Raw genomic sequence first — 23,341 nt, 5'->3', positions numbered from 1 at the left:
ATTTAATCGGCACAACCACCCTATGAGATGGGTGGTACTATCATATCTATTTTTCAAGTGAGGAAATAGAGTCTCAGAGAGAAGTGACTGTGCCCAAGGTTACAGGCCACTGAAAACTTGAACCCAGACATTTGTAATTCCAAACATCATACTCAGTGCACACTCAAATTCCTTGAAACCTGCCTTTCGCTTTCACAGCTGTCGTGGGGTTAGCAGCATCGCGGGCAATGAGGCACGGCCCCGCCCATCTCCCCACCCCTTGCGCTAGCCTGTGCCCCCTCTCAGGCCAGGCCAGAAAGCGCCTTTCCTTTCTCCCGGCGGGCCACGCCCACAGCCCGGAGCCAGGTGCCTCAGCCGTTCCAGCTCCTGGCCCCGCCCCCTGCCTCGCTTGCGGCCCCGCCCACAGGCCTCGCAGTCTCTGCAGACGTCCTACTTGCGCATGGAGTCGCCATTTTGCTCTTAAGAGACGTCGCCTGGAGACCCGGTCCTTTCTTCCTTCAACAGCCGAGGCTGCGACGGGGCCAGGGCTGGGGTCGGGGCCAGGTAGGCGGGCGGGGGCCAGCAACGAGTGGCGGCGTGGACCAGCGGGCTCCGCATTGGGGACGCAGGTGCAAGGGGCGGGGAGTCCCTCGGCGCCGGCTGGTGGACGGGTCGCGGTCTCAGGGCGGCGGCTAGGGAATGCAGCCCGGAGACCCTCGGCCTCGCCACCGCCGCTGCTTCCTCCCTCCCTCCTCTCCTGTCCGGGTCCGCGGGGCCTGGGCCTGGCGCGAGGCCTGGGGGCTACCCCTCTTCTGGCGCCGATGTTAAGCCCTGATTATGGGACCTACGGCTGGGCAACTAAACAAGCCTCAAACTCTGTCATCACCGATTCCCCATCCGACAGGGCCTCTAATTTTAATTTGACTGGCCTTGCTAATCGCGGACATTTCTATACCACCCCCAAACGATGTTTTTATGCCACTCAAGAGTTCACCCAGCAGAGGTTGAGGGAAGACTTCGATGTAATTTTTAGATATTCTGCTTTAAAACGTTTTTCCCCAATATATTACATTAATGACAGATTTTCCTTCATTTTAATGTTGAAGCAGTTTGGGTGTTTAGCTTTTTGTAAGAAACAAAAGAAATGCGGTATGGGAATTTGGGACATGAGGAAGCGTGATTTCTAAAGTTAAAAAAATTTAGATGCACAAATAAAAATTAATCCCACATTATGAAACCCACTGAGTCATACATACCCTTGTCTGTATTCTTGCCCTGTCCTGGGCTGTACCATTATTACACAGTTTTGATTAGAGACTCTATGCTGCTCTTATTCACTAACAGCACTTTTACATAGTTCCGAATATTTACAGTTTTTAAAATATTGATTATATATTTAGAGTTTTACTTAACTACTCCATTATGGAACCTTTCCATGTATCCAGTGTTCTTCCTCTTAAATCGTGCAGTGAGTGACTATTATTGAGTGAGTATACAGCCTTTTCTTTCCTTGGAATAAATTCCCAAATGGGAAATACTGAATCAAAGTTATGTGTTCTCTCTCTGGCACTTGATAGAAACTGTTTTCCAAACAAGATATGTTTACAATCAGTGTTTTTCAAAATCCGGATATTTGACCAATTCCACTAACTGTAATGCAGAATTCAGTGGGGTGTCAAGTTATTTATCATGGTGTTGGGAAAGAGGCTGTGCAGCCTGCTGTTGCATACAACTGTCTGTATGAGAAGTCAGACTGAAACTGGAATAATGTCTGCTGCTTAGAGACCCATGCAGCCTCCAATAAGTTTCTTCATCTCCAAGCTTCACTTCCCTCATGTTTAAAATGGGTCTCCTTCTAGTACCTGCTTTATTGAGTTGTCCTAAGAATTCAGAGCGTTCAGAAAATGGTGTTAGCCATAAGAAAACGTACTGATGGAGAGAAGAGCAAAGTGCCTGGGATCATAGAGGCATAGAAGATTAATTCCATTTAGGTTTTGCTGTTCTAATTCTCTTTAATGCTGACATTAAAAACAGCTTTTCTTTGAGGTACATCACTAATAAAAATAATAATTCTTTATTCTGTGATTCCTTTTAGTTTGGAAACTACTTTCAATTCTATTTATTAATCATTGCAACTCTGTGAGGTCAGGCTTTATTAATAGACATTTAACAAACATTTGCTGAGCTTCTACCATGTCCTAGGTGCTGTTCTAGGTATACAGTAGAGAATATAATAGTAGAGAGAAAACAAAACACCTCTGTTGTTTTGGACTTTAAGTTCTGGTTGGGGAAGCTGTTTCTACCAAATGTCTATCTCTTGTCAGGAAGGAAAAAGCTGAGGTCTGCAAGGCCAAGTGACCTGCCCAAGGCCTGGTAACTAGTAGCTATTGAAGGCTAACTCATCACATTCCTACTCTAGCCATATTTAGATAGAAGGTGTTTTACACAGTAAATACTTAAGAGGGAAAGCAAGACTTGAATTTAATACAAGCCTTCCTCATCTGAAATATGGATGGGTGGTTTTGAAATGATTACTAGCCTGTCCAAAGCAAGTGGTTTTTCAATGTGGTTTCATTTATGAAACTTAACAGTTGTTAAATCTCATTCAAAGAGGAGTACGATTTGCTTTTTTGAAGATGCTGAGATTCTCTGAAAAGAATCTTTTTATATATATGTGTTATAAATAATTCTCACATTCTCAATAAATTTAGGAAAATGTACAAGCAACTATAGTTTATGGGGAGAGAAATGGAAATGTTCTCTTATGTGTGTGTATGTATGTGTATATGTGTGTGTGATTCTTAAATTTATTTTTCATTTACAGGTGACAGTCATATTAGTTTCAGATGTACAACATAGTGATTGGACTTTTATATACCTTATGAATTAATCTATTACCCATCTGACTCCATACATAGTTATTCCAATATTATTGTCTATATTCCCTTTGATGTACTTTATATCCCTGTGACTATTTTAGTAACTGTCAATTTGTACATCTTAATCCATTTTACCTTTTTCACCCATCCCAGTAGACCCCTTCCCATCTGGCGGCCACCAATTTGTTCTCTATGAGTTTGTTTTTGTATTTTTTTACTTTGTTTCTTAGATTCCACAAATAAGTGAAATCATGGTATTTGTCTTACTCTGATTTATTTCATTTAGCGTACGTAATACAAATGGCAAGATTTCAGTCTTTTTGCTGAGTAATAGTTATTGTATATATGTACCACATCTTTATTCTTTCATCTTAGGTTGCTTCCATATCTTGGCTATTGTAATAATTCTGTAATAAACATTGTGCTGCATATACATTTCCTAATTAGTGTTTATTATTCTTTGGATAAAAATCCACAAATGGAATTGCTGGGTCTTATGGTGGGTCTGTTTTTAATTTTATGAGGAAACTCCATACTGTTTTCCATAGTGGCTGCACCAATTTACAGTCTCACCAACAGTGCCTGAGGGTACCAATTTGCAGTCCCACCAGCAGTGTATGAGGGCTTTTTTTTCTCTGCATCTTCTCCAACATTTGTTAATACTTGTCTTGTTGATAACAGCTATTCTAACAGGTGTGAGATGGTATCTCATTGTGGTTTCGATTTGCATTTCCGTAATAGCTAGCAATGTTGAGCATCTTTTCATATGTTGGCCATTTGTATATCTTCTTGAGAGAACTGTCTGTTGAGATCCTCTGCCCATTTTTTGATTGGATCATTTTTTTGTTGTTATTGAGTTGTATGAGTTCTTTGTATATTTTGGATATTAGGCCCTTATCAGAGGCATTGCTTGCAAATATATTTTCCCATTCAGATGGTCATCTCTTTACCTGTTGATAGTTTCTTTTGCTGTGCAGAGCTTTTTAGTTTGATATAGTCTCATTCATTTATTTTTGCTTTTATTTCCCTTGCCTTTGAGGTCAAACTCATAAAATCTTCTTTAAGTCCAAGGACCATGAGTTTAGTTCTTCTGTTTTCTTCTATGCACTTTATTGTTTCAGGTCTTATATTCAGGTCCTTAATCCATTCTGAGTTAATTTTGGTGTGTGGTGATAGACAACAGTCTAGTTTCATTCTTTTGCTGATTGCTTCTCAGTTTTCCCAGCACCATTTATTGAAGAGGCTTTCTTTTCTTTTTGGCTCTTTTGTCGAAAATTATTTGCCCACATAAACATGGGTTTCTTTCTGGACTGTCGATTCTTTCCACTGGTCTGTGTGTTTTTTTCTGCCAATACCATGCCATTTTGATTATTGTCACTTCATAGCATAATTTGAAGTTGGGCAGAGTTATGCCTCCAGCCTCGTTCTTTTTTCTGAGGATAGCTTTGGCAGTTTGGGGTCTTTTGTGCTTACATACAAATCTGATGATTTTTTGTTCTATTTCTTTACAAAATGATGATGGGATTTTGATGGGGTTTGCATGAAATCTGTATAATGCTTTAGATAGTAAGGTCATTTTAACTATGTTGATTCTTCCAATCCAAGAACACGGAATTACTTTCCATTTCTTTGTATATTCTTCTTCTTTGATTTCTTTTAATAGGGTCTTATAGTTTTCATTATATAGGTCCTTCACATGTTTCATTAAATTTATTCCTAGGAATTTATTTTATTCTTTTCGTTGCAATTGCAAAATAAATTATTTTTTCCATTTCTTTTTCTGACACTTCATTATTAGAGTATAGGAACACTGTGGATTTTTGAACATCATTTTATATCCAGAAACTTTACTGTATTTGCTTACTGTTTTTAGTAGTTCTTTAGAAGTCTTTAGGGTTTTCTATATAGAGAATCATGTCATCCACAAATAGTGACAGTTTGACTTCTTCATTTCCTATTTGGATGCCTTTTATATCTTTCTCTTGCCTGATTACACTAACGAGGACCTCCAACGTTATACTGAGCAAGAGTGGCGATAGTGGACAGCATTGCCTTGTTCCTGATCTTAGAGGGAAGGTTTTTAGTTTTTCACCATTAGATATAATGTTGGCTGAGGGTTTGTCATATATGGCCTTTCTTATGTTAAGGCACTTTCCTTCTGTACCGATTTTGTTAAGTGTTTTGATCACAAATGGATGCTGTATCTTGTTGAAGGCTTTTTCTCCATCTATTAATACGATCATATAATTCTTATTTTTTAATTTGTTTATGTGGTGTATCACATTAATCAATTTGCATATGTCGAACCATCCCTATGCCTCTGAGTTGAAGCCCACTTGATCATGGTGTATAATCTTTTTAATGTGTTGCTGTATTTGGTTTGCTAGTATCTTATTTAGGATATTTGCATCTGTGTTCATGAGAGATATTGGTCTGTAGTTTTCTTTTTGTGTGTTATCGTCACCATATTTTGGTATCAGGGTAATATACTGGCCTCAACAGGTGTTGGGAAGTATTGCCTCCTCTTCGATTTTTTGGAAGAGTTTGAGGATAATAGGTATTAAATCTTTGAATATTTGGTAGAATTGACTGGTGAAGCCATCTAGTCCTGGACTTTTACTTTTCGGTGGATTTTTGATGATTGTTTCAATTTCTATGCTGCTGATAGGTCTATTTAGATTTTCTAGTTCTTGATTCAGTCTAGGATGGTTGTATCTAAGTACTTGTCCATTATTTCTAGGTTATTAAATTTGGTGTCGTATACTTTTTTATAGTATTCTTGTATGATCCTTTGTATTTCTGTGGTGTCTGTCATAATTTGTCCTCTTTCATCCCTGATTTTATTTGTGTCTTTTCTCTTTTTTCTTTAGTGAGTCTAGCCAGGGGTTTGTCAATTTTATTAAACTTCTCAAAGAACCAGCTCTTTGTTACGTTTTTCTACTTATTGTTCGTTTTCAATTTCATTTAATTCTGCTCTAATTTTGATTTTTTTTTTTTCCTTCCGCTGATTTTAGGCTTGACTTGTTCTTCCTTTTCTAGTTTTTTAAGATGAAGTATTAGGTTGTTTATTTGGGCTTGTTGTTTTTTGAGATAGGCTTGTAATAATATGGACTTTCCTCTTATTACAGCTTTTGGTGTGTCCCGATAGTTTTGATATGTTGTACTATCATTATCAATCGTTTCTATATATCTCTGGATCTCTCTTTTTATTTCTTCTTTGACCTAGGTATTCTTCAGTAGCATATTGTTTAATTTCCATATATTTGTGGTTCTTCCTGGTTTCTTTTTATAGTCTATCTCTAGCTTTAAAGCATGATCAGAGAATATAGTTGGTATGATTTCAACCCTCATATTTGTTGAGGCTATCTCTGTGTACCAGTATGTGGTCAGTCCTTGAGAATGTTCTGTGTACACTAGAGAAGAATGTATAAGCAGCTGTTTTGGGATGAAAGACTCTGTAAATGTCAATTATGTCCAGTTGGTCTAATGTGATTTTCTGTTTGGATGATCTGTCCATATCCCACAGTGGGATATTTTAGGTCTGCTACTATGATAGTGTTTTGGTCTGTGTCTCCCTTTAGTTCTGTTAGTAGTAGTTTATTCTTTTGATACAATTGTAAATTGGATTGTTTTCTTAATTTCTCTTTCTGATAGTTAATTATTGGTGTATAAAAATGCAACTGGTTTCTGAATACTAATTTTTTTATCCTGCTACTTTACTGAAGTCAATTATGAGTTCTAATAGTTTTTTGGGGTGGAATCTTTATGGTTTTCTCATATAGTGTCATGTCAACTGCAAATGACAGTTTTACTTCTTTATTTCCAGTATAAGAATGTATATTATGTTACCTTTTATTTCTTTTTCTTGTCTGATTGTCGTGGCTAGGATTTCCAATACTATGTTGAACAAAAGTGGTAAAAGTAGATATTGCTGTCTTGTTCCAGATCTTAAAAAAAGGCTTTTAGCTTTTCACCGTTGAGTATGATTTTAGCTGTGGGTTTGTCATCTGTAGCCTTTACTATGTTGAGGTATGTTCCTTCTGTCCCCACTGTGCTGAGAGTTTTGGTCATAAATGGATATTAGATTTTGTCAAATTCTTTTTCTGCATCTTTTGATATTATCATATAGTTTTTATCCATTACTTTATGTGATGTATCAAGTTAATTGATTTGTAGATATTGAACCAAAGTTGCATCCTAGGAATAAATCCCACTTGATCATGGTGTATAATCTTTTTAATGTATTGCTGAATTTGGTTTGCTAATATTTTGTTGAAGATTTTTGCATCTATGTTCATTGGGGGTATTGGTGTATAATTTTCTTTTTTTGTAATGTCTTTGTCTGGTTTTGGTATCAAGGTATTGCTGGCATTTTAAAATGAGTTTGGGAGTCTCCCTTCTCTTCAAATTTTGGAATAGTTTGAAAGGAATAGGTATTAATTCTTACCTGAATGTTTGGTAAAATCCACTTATGAAGATACCTAGTCCAGGGCTTTTGTTTGTTGGGAGTGTTTTGATTACTGATTCAATTTTATTAGTAGTTATTGGTCTGTTCAGATTTTCTTTTTCTTCCTGAACCAGTCTTCAAAGATTGTATAGCTCTAGGAATTTGTCCATTTCTTCTAGATTGTTCAATTTGTTGGGACATAATTTTTTGTAGTATTTTCTTATAATCCTTTGTATTTCTGTGGTGTTGGTTATCACTTCTCTCTCTTTTATTTCTTATTTATTTGGGATCTCTCTTTTTTTCTTGATGAGTCTGGCTAAAAGTTATCAATTTTGTTTATCCTTTCGAAGAAACAGCTGTTGATTTCATTGATCTTTTCTTTGTTTTTTAGACTCCATTTCATTTATTTTCACTCTGATCTTTATTATTTCTTTTCTTCTACTCACTTTGGTCTTTATTCTTTTCTAGTTCCTTTAGGTGTAAGGTTAGGTTGTTTATTTGGAATGTTTGTTTCATGAGGTAAGCCTATATTGCTATGAATTTTCCTCTTAGAACTGCTTTGGCTCTGTCCCATTTTTTGGCGGGGGGAGTTGTATTTTCCTTTTTATTTGTCTCAAGATATCTTTTGATTTCTTCCTTGATCTTATTAATCTATTTATTATTTAGTAGCATATTACTTAGCCTCCATGTGCTTGTGTGTTTTCCAATTTTCTTATAATTGATTTCTAGTTTTGTACCATTGTGATCAGAGAAGATGCTTGATATGATTTCAGTCTTAAATTTATTGAGACTTGTTTTGTGACCTAATATGTGGTCTGTCCTGGAAAATGTTCCCTGTGCTCTTGAAAAGAATGTATATTTTGCTGCTTTTCAGTAAAATCCTAAAAATATCAATTAAGTTCATCTAGTCTAATGTATTATTTAAGGCCACTGTTTTCTTGTTGATTTTCTATCTGCATGATCTACTCATTGATGTCAATGGAGTGTTAAAGTCTTATAGTATTTAGTCTTACTGTCTATCTTTCCCTTATGTGTGTCAATATTTGCCTTTTATATTTGGGTGCTCCTGTCTTGGATGTATAAATATTTATAAGAGATATTCCTTTGTTGGATTGATCCCTTTATCATTATGAAATGCCCTTGTCTCTTGTTATAGCCTTTTTTAAAAGTCTCTTTTGTCTGATATAAGTATTGCTACCAGGCTTTTTTGTTGTTTTCATTTGCACAAATGTCTTTTTCCATCCTTTTACTTTCAATCTGTGTGTCTCCATCTTGTTTATTTCTTTTTCTGGAGTTTTCTCCTCATCTCTTATTTGGTACACGTTTGTCTCCTCATTTCAGCTGACTCTCTGTGTTTGTTTCTATGTGTTAGATAGATCTGCTATGTTTCCCGGCCTTGACAGAGTGGCCTTATGTAGAAGGTGTCCTGTGGGGCCCAGTGGCACAATTTCCCTGGTTACCTGAGTTGGTGCTCCAGAGGTGTCCCCTGTGTGGGTTGTACATGCCTTCCTTTTGTAGTTGAGACTTGATTGCTGTTCACACATCAGTGGATGGGGTTAACCCTCAAGTTAACTGGCCGTGAGGGCTGACTGTGACTACAGCAGACAAGCTGTTGTGCAAGGGGCTGACCCCATGGGACAGGAGTCACTTTAGTGGTGCTCTGGTGTCAGCCAAATCTGCTCTTTGGGTGTATCATTTGTGGAGCTGGTTGTATGTTGCTCTGGTGTGGTATGAAGACAGCCAATGGATGATATATTGGTTCTGGATCCTCTTGGGAGGGGCTCTGGTACAGCTAAGTTCAGCTGCTGCGCGTGCTGGGCTTGGGGCTTCTTGATAGGAGCTACAAAATGATCTGTGGTCGGTTGCCACTTGTGTTGGCTTAGAGGTACTTAGGAGAGTTTATGCTATGATTCGAGGCCAGCTGCCACTTGTGCTGGGCTTGTGGTTGCTTATTTGAAGCTACAGTCCAAGGCACGACTGGCTGCTGCTTATGCCAGACTTGGGGCCACTTCATGGAAATTACAACACGAGTGACCAGTTGCTGCTTTTGCTGGGCTTACAGCTGCTTAGCAAGAGCTACAAGGCATGCCAAGGCTGGCTGCTGCTTGTTTTGGGGATTTGTTGACCTTTCAGAGATTTGGGGAAAGTCTGCAATGTGAGCTGAGGCAGGCCACTTGAGTAGAGGAGCCACTGGAAGAAACTCTGGCCTTGCTCACAGTTGGATGGAGACCCAGGGAATCACCAGAGCAGGGTGCATGGTGTTAGCCAGGTTAATGAAGAAACAGATTTGAAGAAACAGCCCACCTGCTCCTGCTGGCTGGGTAGAAGGAAAATTCATAAAAGGAACAGTTGTGCCTGCCCACACTTCCATCCTCAGAGACAGTTGCCTTGATCCCTGCTTCCCAGCCTTCATCCTGAAGTTAGTCAGTTTAGTTCCTCCACGTATGTCCCTGGTGCTTTTTGAGCTGCTGCCCCTGCTCTGGAGCTCAGAGCAAGTGGATTTGTGAGTGAGTTAATCTGTGCACGGTCCCTTTAAGAGAAGCACCTTGATCTCTAGTAGACCTTTGTCTTTCTCAGACACAATCCCTGCTGGTTTTCACAGTCAGATGTTATGGGGCTCCTTTTCTTGGCACTGATACCCTGGGTTGGGAAGCCTGGTGTGGGGCTGGGACCCCTCGCTCCTCAGGGAGGACCTCTGCATCGGAGATATCCCTCCTGATTCTTGATTACTACCTCTAAGATCTGATTATCACCTCTAAGATCTTAGATACTTTTGTTCTAAGTGTTTGTCGGATCTGCCTGTTCTACATTCCCACCCCCCAATCCCGCAACCAGTCTAGATGTGGCTTGTCTTTTATATCCTTAGTTATAGGAATTCTGTTCAGCTAGTCTTCAGGTGTTCTCTATAATAGTTATTCTATAATTTAGTTGTAATTTTGATGTGGTCATGGGAGTAGGCAAGCACAGAGTCTTGGGAAGTCTGAGAGTGTTCTCTTTATTCTTCATTTTTACATTAAAGCTTATGCTAATGAACCTTCTGCCAGCCCTATCCTGGTGATTATCATGTTTCTGAGGATAATCTTTAAAGCTCACTTTTCTTGAAGCTTGATAAAGAGCACAACCTGAATTTCCAACAGGAGAAAGAAGAACTAAAACTAGCTACAGTCCTTATGTTTGAACTTTTTGTGAAATGAATAGTCACAGAACATCACTATTGATAACCATTTCCAGTTGAACTCCCTGCCTGTGCCATTTTGAGGATAGGTTAAGTTTTGATTATAGAAACCTACTATCTGAAGATTGGAACTTCAGAGACCACAGCCAGAGTGATGAAGAGCATTTAAACCATGATAGATAAAGACAGGCTCAGATAAGGAAATAGCCTGGAGAAGAGAATACAGAGAAGAGAGCCATCTTGAGATAGGTTGAGAACTGTCCTATGGCAAAGCAATTTGATATTTCCTATAAATCTTCAAGGAAATGACAAGGACCAGTGGGGGAGGCTCCAGGGAGCGGAATCTTAGTGTGTTCTAAGGAAGAATTTGGAATGCATGGGTTCTCAGGATGTGGGCATCAGGCTCTTGTGGCTGTTTAAGCATCTGCGGAGTGGTTTTTTTGGCAGGAGTCCTGTAGTTGGGCTGAATTACCTCTAAGATCTCTTCCTACCCCTCAGATACTTTTGTTCTAAGTGTTCGAAGTCCTCTTAAAAATGCTTATACTTCGTATTGGAATTTGGTGGTGGTGGGGGGATGTGAAAAGATTGCCACCTCATACATATTACTGTACTTGTTCGGTAGATAACCAAACTACTGTAAGTTGATACATATGTAGCTTGTAATTACCAAGCATATCCTATATGTGCGGCACAATGTTAGGTGCTATACAGAAATTAGTTTTACAGTAACCCAATTTCACAGTTGTATGAAAGAGGGAACTGAAGCCAGTAAAAGTTAGGTAATTTATGTATGCCAGGACTTGAAGTGAGTTAAGGGGAAGTGGGAGCCAAGATGCAAACGTGAGTTTAACTCCAAAGCCTATATTTATAACTACAGAATGAGTTTTGTTTTTATTTCCTTTTCCAAACCCGTACTCTGTTCTTAAATATAGACATATATTGTTTGATAGATGGTGTTAGAGCACACCTAAGATCTCTTCTAACTCTTGAGTATTGATGGTTAAATATGTTATTTCTTTAATTTATAATGGCCATTCTGGCCCACACTATGCTATAAAGTAGGGGTCAACAAACTTTCTGTAGAGGGCCAGATAATAAATATTTTAAGCTTTGCAGCATATACTCAGCTCTACCATTGTATCAATAGATAGTTTGTAAACAATGCGTGTGGCTGTGTTCCATCACAGTTTTTTTAACAGAAATAATTTTTGAAGGGACCTGATTTGGCCTATGGGCCGTGGTTTGCTGATCCTGCTCCAAAGCTATTTTCCATGGTAGACACCAGTGGTCCTCATTGGTCTCTTTAGGTCTTTGGTCAGTTGCATACACGTTTCTGTTTGTAATTTATAGGTTTTAGGTACATCCATTGTAGTGATCCACATTCCCCTTTGTGAATGCCTCTTAAGAGGTGCGCTCTGTATGGAAGGTGGGACCATAATTTTCACTATCCCCGTGACCCGGTGTTCTCTCCTTGCAGTAACTGTAGAGACACGCACACGGGCACAAGGAGGCCTGTTAAAGATAGTAACCTGCTAAATTTAGCATATTTGTGCCATGGAATACTAGCAGCAGTTAAAAAGGACACAATGGATCTCATTTTCTAACCTGGGTTGTCAAAATTTATTGTATAATGAAAAAGTAAATTAGAGATAGATTTGTACAATACCTTTTTGGTTAGAAATGTATTTTTTATACATATATTTTATGGGGTTCAAGTGTGTGAATGCATGAAAGGCCTGATGGTGTTCATACCAAACAAATAAGAACCGGGGAGGTAAGGGGAGGAGCCTGGGGATTGGGGCTGGTGACTGTAGCCTTAACTGTCATGGTTCTGTTTTTGTTTGTTTGTTTGTTCTTTTTTTTTTACAAGGAGAACGTGTTTAATTGCTTGTGTAATTACAGTTTAAGAATAATAATGAAGATCTGCTTAGCTTCAGCCCTTTCATAATCTCCACAAGCCTTCCTAGAGCCTAAGTAAACATACAACTGCAGAAATGCAGTGGGTTTGCAGGGAAGGTGCCTCCCTTCCCCATGGGCTATTAGATGGCTGCTGTTGCATCCCCTCAGCCCAGAGAGTGGAAGATGGAAAGTTATATAGTCAATCTTGTGTTCCAGTTGAGGAAAATCAGATGACAAGATCAGTTTTAGACATGGCTCAGGGCATTTGAGAGACGGCTGCAAGGCTAGGGGGAGGTTTTATGATAACCAAATATTACAGGAAAAGCTGGGCATAGGCGGGTCACTTATTTATTGTTTAAGGATCAATCAGTCCATGTCCTTGCTAATGGCTCTGCCATTTTTCTGTGTGTTAATCCAGGAGGAATTTTGTTGTCAGAGAATAAAAGGAGGTTGTCCATAATTGACTTTAAGCAGCAAACAGTAAAACACTGAGCTCTTCAGCTCCGCCTTTCTTGTAAGTTTATTATTTATTCCCAGTGGTCATAAAAACTAATTAAATCATATGATAACATATTTCCATACATTTGGAACCCTAAATCTAAGTGGACTTTTTATTTGTCCATGTATATTTAATATAAAAGATTCCATTATAATGAAAACTAATTTTTCAGCTAATGTTATTTGCTATTTTAAAAAGTCCATTTAGGTGTATTTAATATTATAGGGCAGTTTTTGATATGTTTTATATTCTTCTAGGCTCTGAGAATTGGAAAACCAAGAAGGTTTTGATGTTTTGTGTGGCGCCACCTGAATTAGAAACCAAGATGAACATAACCAAAGGAGGCCTGGTGTTGTTTTCAGCAAATTCTAATTCATCATGTATGGAGCTTTCAAAGAAAATTGCTGAGTGAGTTATAATTATACCATTAAAATCTGTATTCATTATGTGTTATTTTAAATTTGATAATCAGATTAGCACTGATCGTTCAACTTGAAATCAGCAAATGTTTTATAGTTAATATGCATATCGCCTGTATATATTTAGGGCTAGCTTTTTTGTAAACTATCTTAACACCCTACACATTCATTCAGCAGATGTTTATTGAGTTCCTCATGAGTGCCAGGGATTGTGTTAGGTGCTACATATGCATAGAATTATTTGAGCATAAAAAACAGTGAAGTGGGTACTATATGGAAATAATTTATAGATTATAGTTCAGCATAATTTTAGTTATTTATTAAATAAATATTGAACCCTAACTATGTACTAGGCCTTGATCTAGTTATTAGGAATTAACAGTGAACAGCTAGGGAAGATCCTTCTTACATTTAGTAGGGGTCCAGATAAGAAGTAAGTCAGCAAAATAAACAAGATAATTTCAGATGGGGATAATGCTTTGAAAAAACTAGTGAATTGATGGGCGGGTGGGTTGTTCTGTTTTAGCTTGAATGCTCAGGTGCCTTTTAAACTGAAGGGATGAATGTGAATTAAGAAACCTGAATGAATCACTGAGTGAAGGTTTGGGGCCAGAGCCCTCCAGGCAGAGGGAACAGCAGGTTCAAAGTCCCTATGGTGTGCAGCGGGAGGTGTTGGTGTATCTCAAGAACATGGTTGGGGTGGTGAGAGTATAAGGAGATGGTCAGTGAGGCCAGCAGCAGAACTATGTAGACCTTCTTGGGTAGGCATAGGGTAGGGGGGAGCGGTTAGGTAATGGTGTGACAGTACAATTTAATATTAACTTTAAATTTTATAATAAGACTCTCTCTCATTTCATTTTGTTTTATTTCATTTTTATCAATTTATGAATCATCCTTAAACAGTAAAGATATAGAGTCTATTCAATTACGTTTTCAGCTTTTCCCCCTCTCTCTTCTCTAGGCGGCTGGGGGTGGAGATGGGCAAAGTGCAGGTTTACCAGGAACCTAACAGAGGTGAGCTATCTGTGACATGCATAACATTGATCTTTTTGTGGAATATGACATTCTGGCTCAGTCCTTCATCTTCTCTATTGAAACAGTTAGTCTCAGTGTCCAGTTAGTTCCATTAGCAGAAAGCCAGGCAGGCAAGGTTGGTGAAAGTGATGTTTTACCACCACTAATACCAGCCAGATATAGAACCTTGAGGCAGATCACATCTGTGGGCTTGAATGCCAGCACTTAGACCTCATTTAATAAAAACTGCATAGATACGTGAACCAGCTGGTCGACTGAATGGAAGCATTAGCTCAGCTGTTGGTTGAATTTATGTCACCTTAGGCGGGATGAGTAAATCCTGTGTGGCCACAACATTAGTTAGTTGTTATTCTTTACCTCTATGTTAACTGCTATAGGTTAGACATCATGAAATCTTGTTTGGAAATATTTTTTGCTAATTGATTTATGTCATTGCATAAGCATCTCAAATTGTAAAAAACATATTATTTAACCTTTATAATTTTTGTAGTAATGGTGAAATTATTCTAGCAGGGGTGATGGGCAGCTTGCATGGGCTTGAGAGTCAGACAGCTTATCCTTAGCAAGTTATTTAACCTTTCTAAACTGCAAATAATTAGGGCTGGTTGAGCATTAAAAGCAATAATTTGTATGCCTAACACAGTTCTTGGCACATAGTAGGTAACACAATAAATATTAGTTCCCTTTCCTTTTCCACTGTCGGATTATGTTTAGTACTTAAGTATTATGGAACTTAAAAGGGACTTTGATGAAAAGGCACAAATTTGCTCTTCCCTATTTATTTCTGTATTACTGCCTCCTCTTTCCTATCTTCCAAATTGCCCCTTGTGGCTTCAGTAGGAAAAAAATATAATTGAAGAAAATATGCAGGGAGACTTTGAAGAAGATTCTGCTACTAAAAGGAATTGGATGATGTCCTTTGTCTAGTCTGGAAGGGAGGGCTAAAGGAAGAGCTTGTGGTGGAAGACTTGGGAGGAGGGAGGTCCGCACTCCAGGTTCTTGAATGAGGGCAGAGGAAATACTTAATGTGTGTTGGGAAGGAAAGAGGGAACTACCATTTGTGGATTCTTTCCTGTTATCAGATTCTGAAGAACTGAGTTCAAGGATGATGGTAGGTAGGATGTCCCAGAAGTAGCAGGGTCAATATTTGAATCTAGTTCTCTTACTCTAAAGCTCATTTTCTTTTCATGATGTCACATTGTTTTGTAAACACATACTCTGTTTTTTTCCAACATTTTAAATGAAAATGTTGAAACGTTTAAAATAGTTGAAAGAATAGTACAGTGAACACCCATGTGTATATCTACTACTTAGATTTGACAGTTAACATTTCGCTATATGATTATGTATGTTTACAATTAAGTTGTAGACATCAAGATACTTAACTACTGAATACTTGATCATGCATCTCCTAAGAATAATGACTTTATCTTACATGAATACACTACCAATGTCACATTTAAAGATGTTAATGATACCTCTAATCACCTAATGTCTAGTCTGTATTCACATTTTCTACTTGTCCTAAAGAGCCTTTTATAGCTGGGTTTTTTTTTTTCAAACCAGGATTCTTGGTTCAGGCAATGTATTTGTAATATCTCTTTAGTTTCTTCTAATGTAGAGCAATCCCTCATTTTTCTTTTTTCTTCTCATGACATTGACTCTTCGAAGAGGTTGTCTTATTCCATTCTGGATTTGTCTAATTGTTTCCTTGTGGCTGATCACAAATATTTTGAGAGTAGGGATATCAGACCTTATTTATCTTTGTTATAACATTTTGTTCTTAATAAGTTTTTAATTTTTGCTGTTTGAATGAGTATATAATTTCCTATAAAGATACTATGCTCAGAGTGGTACAGTGTTTACTGCTTACATACAGGAAGTGAGAAGGATAGATTTACTGGGTTCAAGTCGGAAGTGAAATTCTGTCCTAAAGATATCATGTAACTAACCATGTTTAAAAGTGTGATTAATGGCAGTATGTCAATTATCCTTTTGTAGCATCTAAAACTTAATCTGTTTTGTAACAGGTCCACTTTCCATATTTTATAACATTGGAGAATGATGCAAATTATGTATTTTTAAAAATGTAAATTATATGTCTTCTTTACTTCTCCTTCTTTTTTCCTTTCCTACCAGAAACAAGAGTACAAATTCAAGAGTCTGTGAGGGGAAAAGATGTTTTCATCATTCAAACTGTTTCAAAGTGAGTACTTATCCAACAGAAGTTTTATTGCTTTCTAGGTTTCAATTTGGGCATGAGTGTTTAGAATAATAAGATTTGGCTAGACAGGAAGAATTAAGGTAGTTTTATAATTGGTATAGCATACTCTGCTAATTTTTCTGACCTAACTGCTAATGTTTATGTGTTCCTTCAGTATTCTTAAAGAGTGGAAATAACCAATTATAGTAGTCCCCCCTTATCCATGGGAGTATGTTCCAAGACTCCCAGTGGATGCCTAAAACTGTGCATAATACTGAACACTATATATACTATGTTTTTCCTCTAGATACATACCTATAATAAGGTTTAATTTATAAATTAGGCACAGTAATGGATTAACAACAATAACTAATAAAATAGAACAATTATAATGATATGCTGTAATAAAAGTTATGTGAATGTAGTGTCTCTCTCTCTCTCTCTCTCTCTCTGTCTCTGATAACTGATCTGATAACAAGATGGCTTACTAAGTGACTAATGAACAGGTGTCATATATAACCTGGATATCCTGGACAAAGGATGATTAATGTCCCAGGTGGAATGGAGTAGGATGGTGAGAGATTTCATCACGCTACTCAGAATGGCGTGCAATTTAAAACTTAAAACTTTAAAACCTTAAAATAAGGTATTTGTAATCCTTTTATCTCCCCAGAAACAGTGTGACTCCATTTGGAGAAATGTACAGAGGTTGTGTGTATTACCCAAGGGGATAAGTAGGCATTGAAGGCCAAATTTGGATTTAGAATTCAGGACTTCAGAAGGGTGACTTTTGTAGTTCCCATTTTCAAGTCCTTTTATTTCTCTCTTTTTATTTATTTATTTTTCAACACATCGATTTCTAACCCTGCCTTTTGTCAGTTTCCCATACCTCTAGCCAAAACCATATCCTTGATTTTCTCCACATGTCTTATTTTGCATTTTTCTGAACTTTGCAGTAGGCTTGTGTTAACTCAGTGATTCCTACTCTTGTCCTGGTTGCAGAAAGCCTGGACATCATAGTCTTCTTTCTGAAATACTGTGAAGTAGTTAACATTGAGATTTCGTACTGTCAGATACATCTTATACTTCATTTTAATACAGACTAGTGGTAGGCACTAAAAATATAAGAAAGTTTTTAAATAAAGAAAATACTGTCCATTAACTTTTCCTATAATTCAAATAAGTTTATTATTTGACTTTAGTGATGGAAAGCCTTATACCAGCTCATAGAAAAATGGTGCTCCTGGGAGCATAGTTTAGGAACTTCAGTGTAACTTAACACTCACTATTGGTTCCTCTACTCTTACCCTTTTACGTAGAACACTTTTCTGAAAGTCTACTTTAAATCTTCAGATTCAGAGTTATTAGAGATTAACAGATAACCTACTCATCCAATTGTTCTGTGTTTCTACATGCTCATTCATTTATTAACAGATATTTATTGAATATGCTAGTACAAGTGTGTGAGATGCATTAATGATTAAAACATAAAAATCCTTGTTCTTATGGAGTATATATTCTAAGACTTGCAAGTTACATACTAAATAAGTAGATTATCTCGTTTGTCAGAAGGTCAGATGAGTGCTATGGAAAAAAGAACCAAAATAGCATGGCAAGGAATTGGGAGTGATGGTGGTGAAAGCATGGAGAAAGGACAGGGTAGACCTCATTAGAAGTTGACATTAGACAAAAACTGAAAGGAGGTGAGGGAGTAAGCCAGATGACCAGCTGGGGAGGAGAGCATTCCAGGTGGTGTGAGCACCTAGAGTGAAGGCCCTTGGGTGGAAGTAAGCACTTAAAAATTATTGAGTGTGGCCAGACTGAGACGGGGGCTATGGAATAGGAGTGGACAGCAGAGAAATGGTGGTGAGGGGCAGATCATGAAGGGGCTTTGGGAGCCATCATATGGCCATGGGCAAAATGGAAAATCATTGCTGGATCTTAAGCAGAGGGCTACATGATCTAACTTTCATTTTGATATCTAGATGGATGCTGTGTGGACAGTGGACTGCAGAGGGACTGTTGGAGGGTTGGGGAGGGAGACCTTTGGTAATAGGCTGTCACAGTCACCTGGTTGAGGGACAAGAGTGGCAAAGTCCTAGTGGTGTAGTGAGACACTGTCATTTTCTAGAAAGAACAGTTAAGGATGCTGCTGAGATTTTTATTCTGAGGAAATTGGAAGACATTCAGGTGGAATCATCAAGTAGCAGTTGAATTTGTTAGACTGGAGTTGAGAAGCTTGGACTGAAACTATAAATTTGAGTCTTCAGCACTTATAGAGCTGTGAAATTGAATGAGAAGCCCAAGGGATGAGAGGAATTAGAAGGGGAAGAGGATAAATGAATGAGTGTTAGGGCAAGAAGTTGGGGAGAAGAGGAACCAGCAAAAGAAACCAAGTAGGGTAGGAGGAGAGGAGTTAGGGAATTCTAGAAGTCATGTGAGTCTAGTGTAGCAGGGGTGGAGGTGAGCAGCCATGTATTATGCTGCCAGGGGGTCAGATGAGAGAAGTACTGGGATTGACCATGTGATTTAACCATGTGGAGGTCATTGATGACCTGGATTGAAATGTGTTCAGGAGAGAATGAGTAGATGAATTGGAGATAGTGAGTGTAGACAACTCTCCTGAGATGTACTACACAGGGGAGCAAACAAATGGGGCAGTGGGAAAAGTGGTCATGAGTTGTTTTTAATGGAAGGAATAACAATGTTTATAGGCTGATGGGTATGAACCATGGGAGTATAGTTAGAAGTTGAAGGTGGAGGCAAGAGAGGGAGCATTGCTAGAGCAATATCTTCCAGTAAGCAAGAGGGCATAGGGATGAGTATAATTTGGAGGGATGATTTTAGAGTAACTTTGGTGTGGAAAATTCATCTCTTATAGGGTACTTATAGGGTACAGATGTATGTTGCAGTGGGAGCCTGTGACACCTCTTTTCTGAGTTCTTTTCTCAGCGAAAAAGGAAGTAGGAGCACGTAGGAGAAGGAATATGGCCTGAGAAGAGAGGAATTTGTTGTTTCTTTTTTGTGCTTTGAGCCTTAAGTCTTGGTAGTGGCATGAGTAGCACATTGCTGACACTTTGTTTGAACAGGGAGATATTATCAAATGTCTTACATTCCTTGCTGAGATTTTTGTCTCTTGGGTTACAGGGACGTGAATACCACCATCATGGAGCTCCTGATTATGGTGTATGCGTGTAAGACCTCTTGTGCCAAAAGCATTATTGGTGTGATTCCCTACTTTCCTTACAGCAAACAGTGCAAGATGAGAAAAAGAGGCTCAATTGTTTCTAAATTGCTGGCTTCAATGATGTGCAAAGCTGGTAAGAATGGCAGATATTTTATAATTATTTGGGTGCCTGAGGATTTTATTTTACCTTAGAAATTGTAATGCATTGTTTTAACTAAATTAGAATGCATGCTGAACAGAGTAAAAATAGTGATATAGCTTTTGAAGATAACAAATTTATAATGATAAAATAGTGTAGAGAACTCACTCCTGTTCCCAACTCCCCCAAACACAAAAAGTAATGAGAACAACTTATTTTTTCCTAAATCCTTTGTTTAAAAAATTATATTGAAATGACAAGTTATAATCATATTATGTCATTTTTAGAGGGGGAAAAAGCATTTGGGGCCAACTATTCTAACACAGCAACTACTTTTATTTTAGCCTCTTCTCTTTCCCAAGACAGACTGGTATATCGCGTAAACCATATGTATTATTTTGTGTTGTGTATTTTCAGGTGCCTCCCCCTTGTTTCTAAATAATCAGAATTGTTATTGTGTATGTGCATGTGCATGTGTGTATATGATTATAGAAAGCACACATCAGAGCATTTGCACAGAGAGAAAGGAATAAAAAGTCCTCATCGCTGTATTTTAACACTGACACTTAACTATAGAATACATTTTCTACTGTAGCGTCTAAAGAAGGCAGAAATAAAACAAAATTTAATGAAGCCCAAACCCCAGCAACCTCAAAAGTATACCCCATTGAAAAGTGGTAGTAGGCTAAAGGGAGCAGGCAGGCTCATAGAGCCTTCCAGAAAGGTTCTGCTCTTTTCTTCTAGCCTTGATCCTAGGTGGGCCATTAGGCTTCCTTTCCTGTTCTTTTGGGAAAGTTTTCTTTAAAAAATTTTTCCAATTATATTTTCCTAATATCTTTATACCAAATATCATATCAAATATCCTTTAATGAGCCAGCGGATGAAGGTTGTTCATTTTCTTCAATTCAAGTGATCGTATCAAATATCCTTTAATGAGCCAATGGATGAAGGTTCTTCATTTTCTTCAATTCAAGTCTTAACCGTTGGTCTTAATATTTTAAGACAGTATTTGTCGTAGTATGATTTTGCCATGCCTTTTAAGAAAACTTCAAGGAGACATAATTTGCTGTAATATAATTATCAGAGACGTTCCTTCGGTACTATTATCTTTGCTATTTTAAGACTTAAAATTGATGTGAAAATTATGCATCTCTGCATAAGAAAAATCACCCAGTCTTTCCCTTCTGAGTAGGGAAAACCCCAGTTCTCTACCTCCTGAATATTTCATTTACTACTCAACACAGAACACTTCACTTCTGACACTTCTGATCACAAATGTTTTCTCTGTAACATCAGCTGGATGTCCTACAATTTAAGTTCTGACACTCTATCTTAGATAGATATCTATCTGGAGATCGTATTGGATCCCATAGGTTAAGGGCTCAGTCCCACAAAACTGCCCACCCCCCTTTCAGATGCTAGTCACAAGTCCAGGTTGTCACTTGTGCTTCTGATCATTTGTCTGTAAATCTGAGGTTCCCACTATCCTCTCCTTGGATTTGATTAATTTGTTAAAGCAGCCCATAGAACTTAGGAAAATGGTTTATTTACTGTTTTTCAGTTTATTATAAAAAGATATAATAAAGGATACACATGAACATCCAGATGGAAGAGCTATATAGAACAAGGTATGTGGGAAAAAGGGCCATTAGGCTTCATTGCCCTCCCAGGACACACAATTCTTCTAGCACCTCCACCTGTTCAACCTGGAAGCTCTCTAAAACTCGTGTTATTGGGATTTTATGGAGGCTTCCTCTACTAGGCATGATTGATCATTCCATTTCCAGGCCCTTTCCTCTCTCTGGAGAAGGGAGAAGGGGATGAAAATTCTAAGCTTCTATTTATGATTTGGTCTTACAAATAACTAGCCCCCATCCAGGAGCCATCCAGGAGCCCACCCAGAGTCACCTCATTAGAATGAAAGACGTTTCTAGTGCTCTTATCACTTAGGAAATTATAAGGGTTTTAGGAGCTCTCTGCCAGGAACCAGGGGCAGAGACCAATGTATGTATTTTCTATTATCTCACAATCTTATACTAAAATATCTGAGAAATAAAGATGCTAAGTTTTTTTCGATGAGAGCAACTTTTTAATAGTAATTATATATAGTATTCTATTTTACATAGTGCTTATTTCATACAATGCAACCGGTTGTTAAACTATTTATGTGTTTGTGTCTGCTTTACTTTGAAAGGTTTAACTCATCTTATTACTATGGATTTACACCAGAAGGAAATTCAGGGCTTCTTCAATATTCCTGTTGATAATTTAAGAGCATCTCCCTTCTTATTACAATATATTCAAGAAGAGGTGAGCTAGCTCAAAGTTCTTTATTTTAACATTCTGTTTAAGGTTGAAAGACATTTCCATTTCCTTGGGCTGTCCGTAAAGGATTAAAACTTGATATATTCTGCTTAAAGTACTATTTACTTTGTAAATGTAACTCAATGTATTTTATAATTCTTAATCTGAAATTTATTTATTTTGCTGAGCTCTTAATTGCTTTTCCTTCTTTTGGACCTCAGGTACCTAGAATTGGACTAGTCGTGATCATGATAACTCACTCATTGGTTCATGCAGGGCCCTCTTTTATGTGTCCATCTCTCCAATCTTTTCTCTCTGTTCATCCATCTATAGTAGTCAGCATCCATGATCCTACTACCCAGCAAGTAAACTAGAATCATCATAGTAACTTATATCCACTCATGTGGTCCTTCTGTGTTCTATCCCTCTGCCTCCTCCCATCAGAGGGAAGCATCATCCTGAATCTTGTTTCTCCCAATTTCCTTTTTATATAGTTTTATCTCATTCATGTATACACACCACACACACACACACACACACACACCCTCTATGTATATATTACTCAAAGACAAAAACAAACAAAATATATATGTATTTAAACTTTATAAAAAAGTATCAAACTATAATCTTTTGGGAATTTTTTACTTGATGTTACATTAATAAAAGTCATTCATGTTGCTGTGTGTCACAGTTAATCCATTTTGACTACTGAGAAATATTCATTGGGGGACTGTTATCACAGTTTATTCATAAGATTTTTGCTGTCGTGATAGTACTCCTGTGAACATTCCAATATGTGCCTCCTGTGGTACTTAAGCAAAAGTGTATCTTACTTATAAACCTAGAGTGGAATTGTTAAATTGCATTGTATGTAAATGTTTAATTTTTCCAAAGTTGTTATCCCACTTACATTCCCACCAGCAATGAATCAGATATCTTGTGGATGCAGCCTTGCTTCAATACTTATATTATCAGAATTAAAAATTTTTGCCAATTGAATGGCTATGCTGTTGTATCTTGTTGTCACTTTGATGGGTATATCACTGATGCCTTAAGAAGTTGAACATTTCTTAAATGTTTTCTGTGAAAAGATGCTTAATATCTTTTGTCTTCAGTGGTTTTGTTTCTTTGTGAGCTATAGGCATTCTTTTTTTATTCTTGAGTCTAGCCATATTA

The 23,341-nt window shown here is 37.7% G+C and overlaps 1 protein-coding gene across 6 annotated transcripts in view; it reads left to right on the top strand.

The window, feature by feature from the left end:
- Nucleotides 1-339: 339 nt before the first annotated feature.
- PRPSAP2 (phosphoribosyl pyrophosphate synthetase associated protein 2) overlaps nucleotides 340-23,341 on the top strand; it is a 53,108-nt gene continuing 30,106 nt past the window's right edge. The window contains exons 1-7 of one of the 6 annotated variants that reach the window (XM_006908430.3): nucleotides 340-543; nucleotides 12,798-12,893; nucleotides 13,136-13,286; nucleotides 14,259-14,311; nucleotides 16,472-16,538; nucleotides 19,683-19,855; nucleotides 22,056-22,171. In XM_006908430.3, coding sequence (XP_006908492.1) covers nucleotides 13,168-13,286; nucleotides 14,259-14,311; nucleotides 16,472-16,538; nucleotides 19,683-19,855; nucleotides 22,056-22,171 — 528 coding nt within the window. In that variant the 5' untranslated portion in view covers nucleotides 340-543; nucleotides 12,798-12,893; nucleotides 13,136-13,167. Of the gene's footprint in view, nucleotides 544-588; nucleotides 609-1,385; nucleotides 1,466-12,797; nucleotides 12,894-13,135; nucleotides 13,287-14,258; nucleotides 14,312-16,471; nucleotides 16,539-19,682; nucleotides 19,856-22,055; nucleotides 22,172-23,341 lie in introns of those variants that run through there. The other 5 variants (XM_025044367.1, XM_006908432.3, XM_015586681.2 and 2 more) reach the window with 5 other exon arrangements.

This window comes from Pteropus alecto, unplaced genomic scaffold (assembly GCF_000325575.1).
Source record: "Pteropus alecto unplaced genomic scaffold, ASM32557v1 scaffold52, whole genome shotgun sequence".
Lineage (NCBI taxonomy): Eukaryota > Metazoa > Chordata > Mammalia > Chiroptera > Pteropodidae > Pteropus > Pteropus alecto.
Note: the sequence above shows the minus strand (reverse complement) of the source record. Positions and strands in the feature narration are given on the sequence as shown.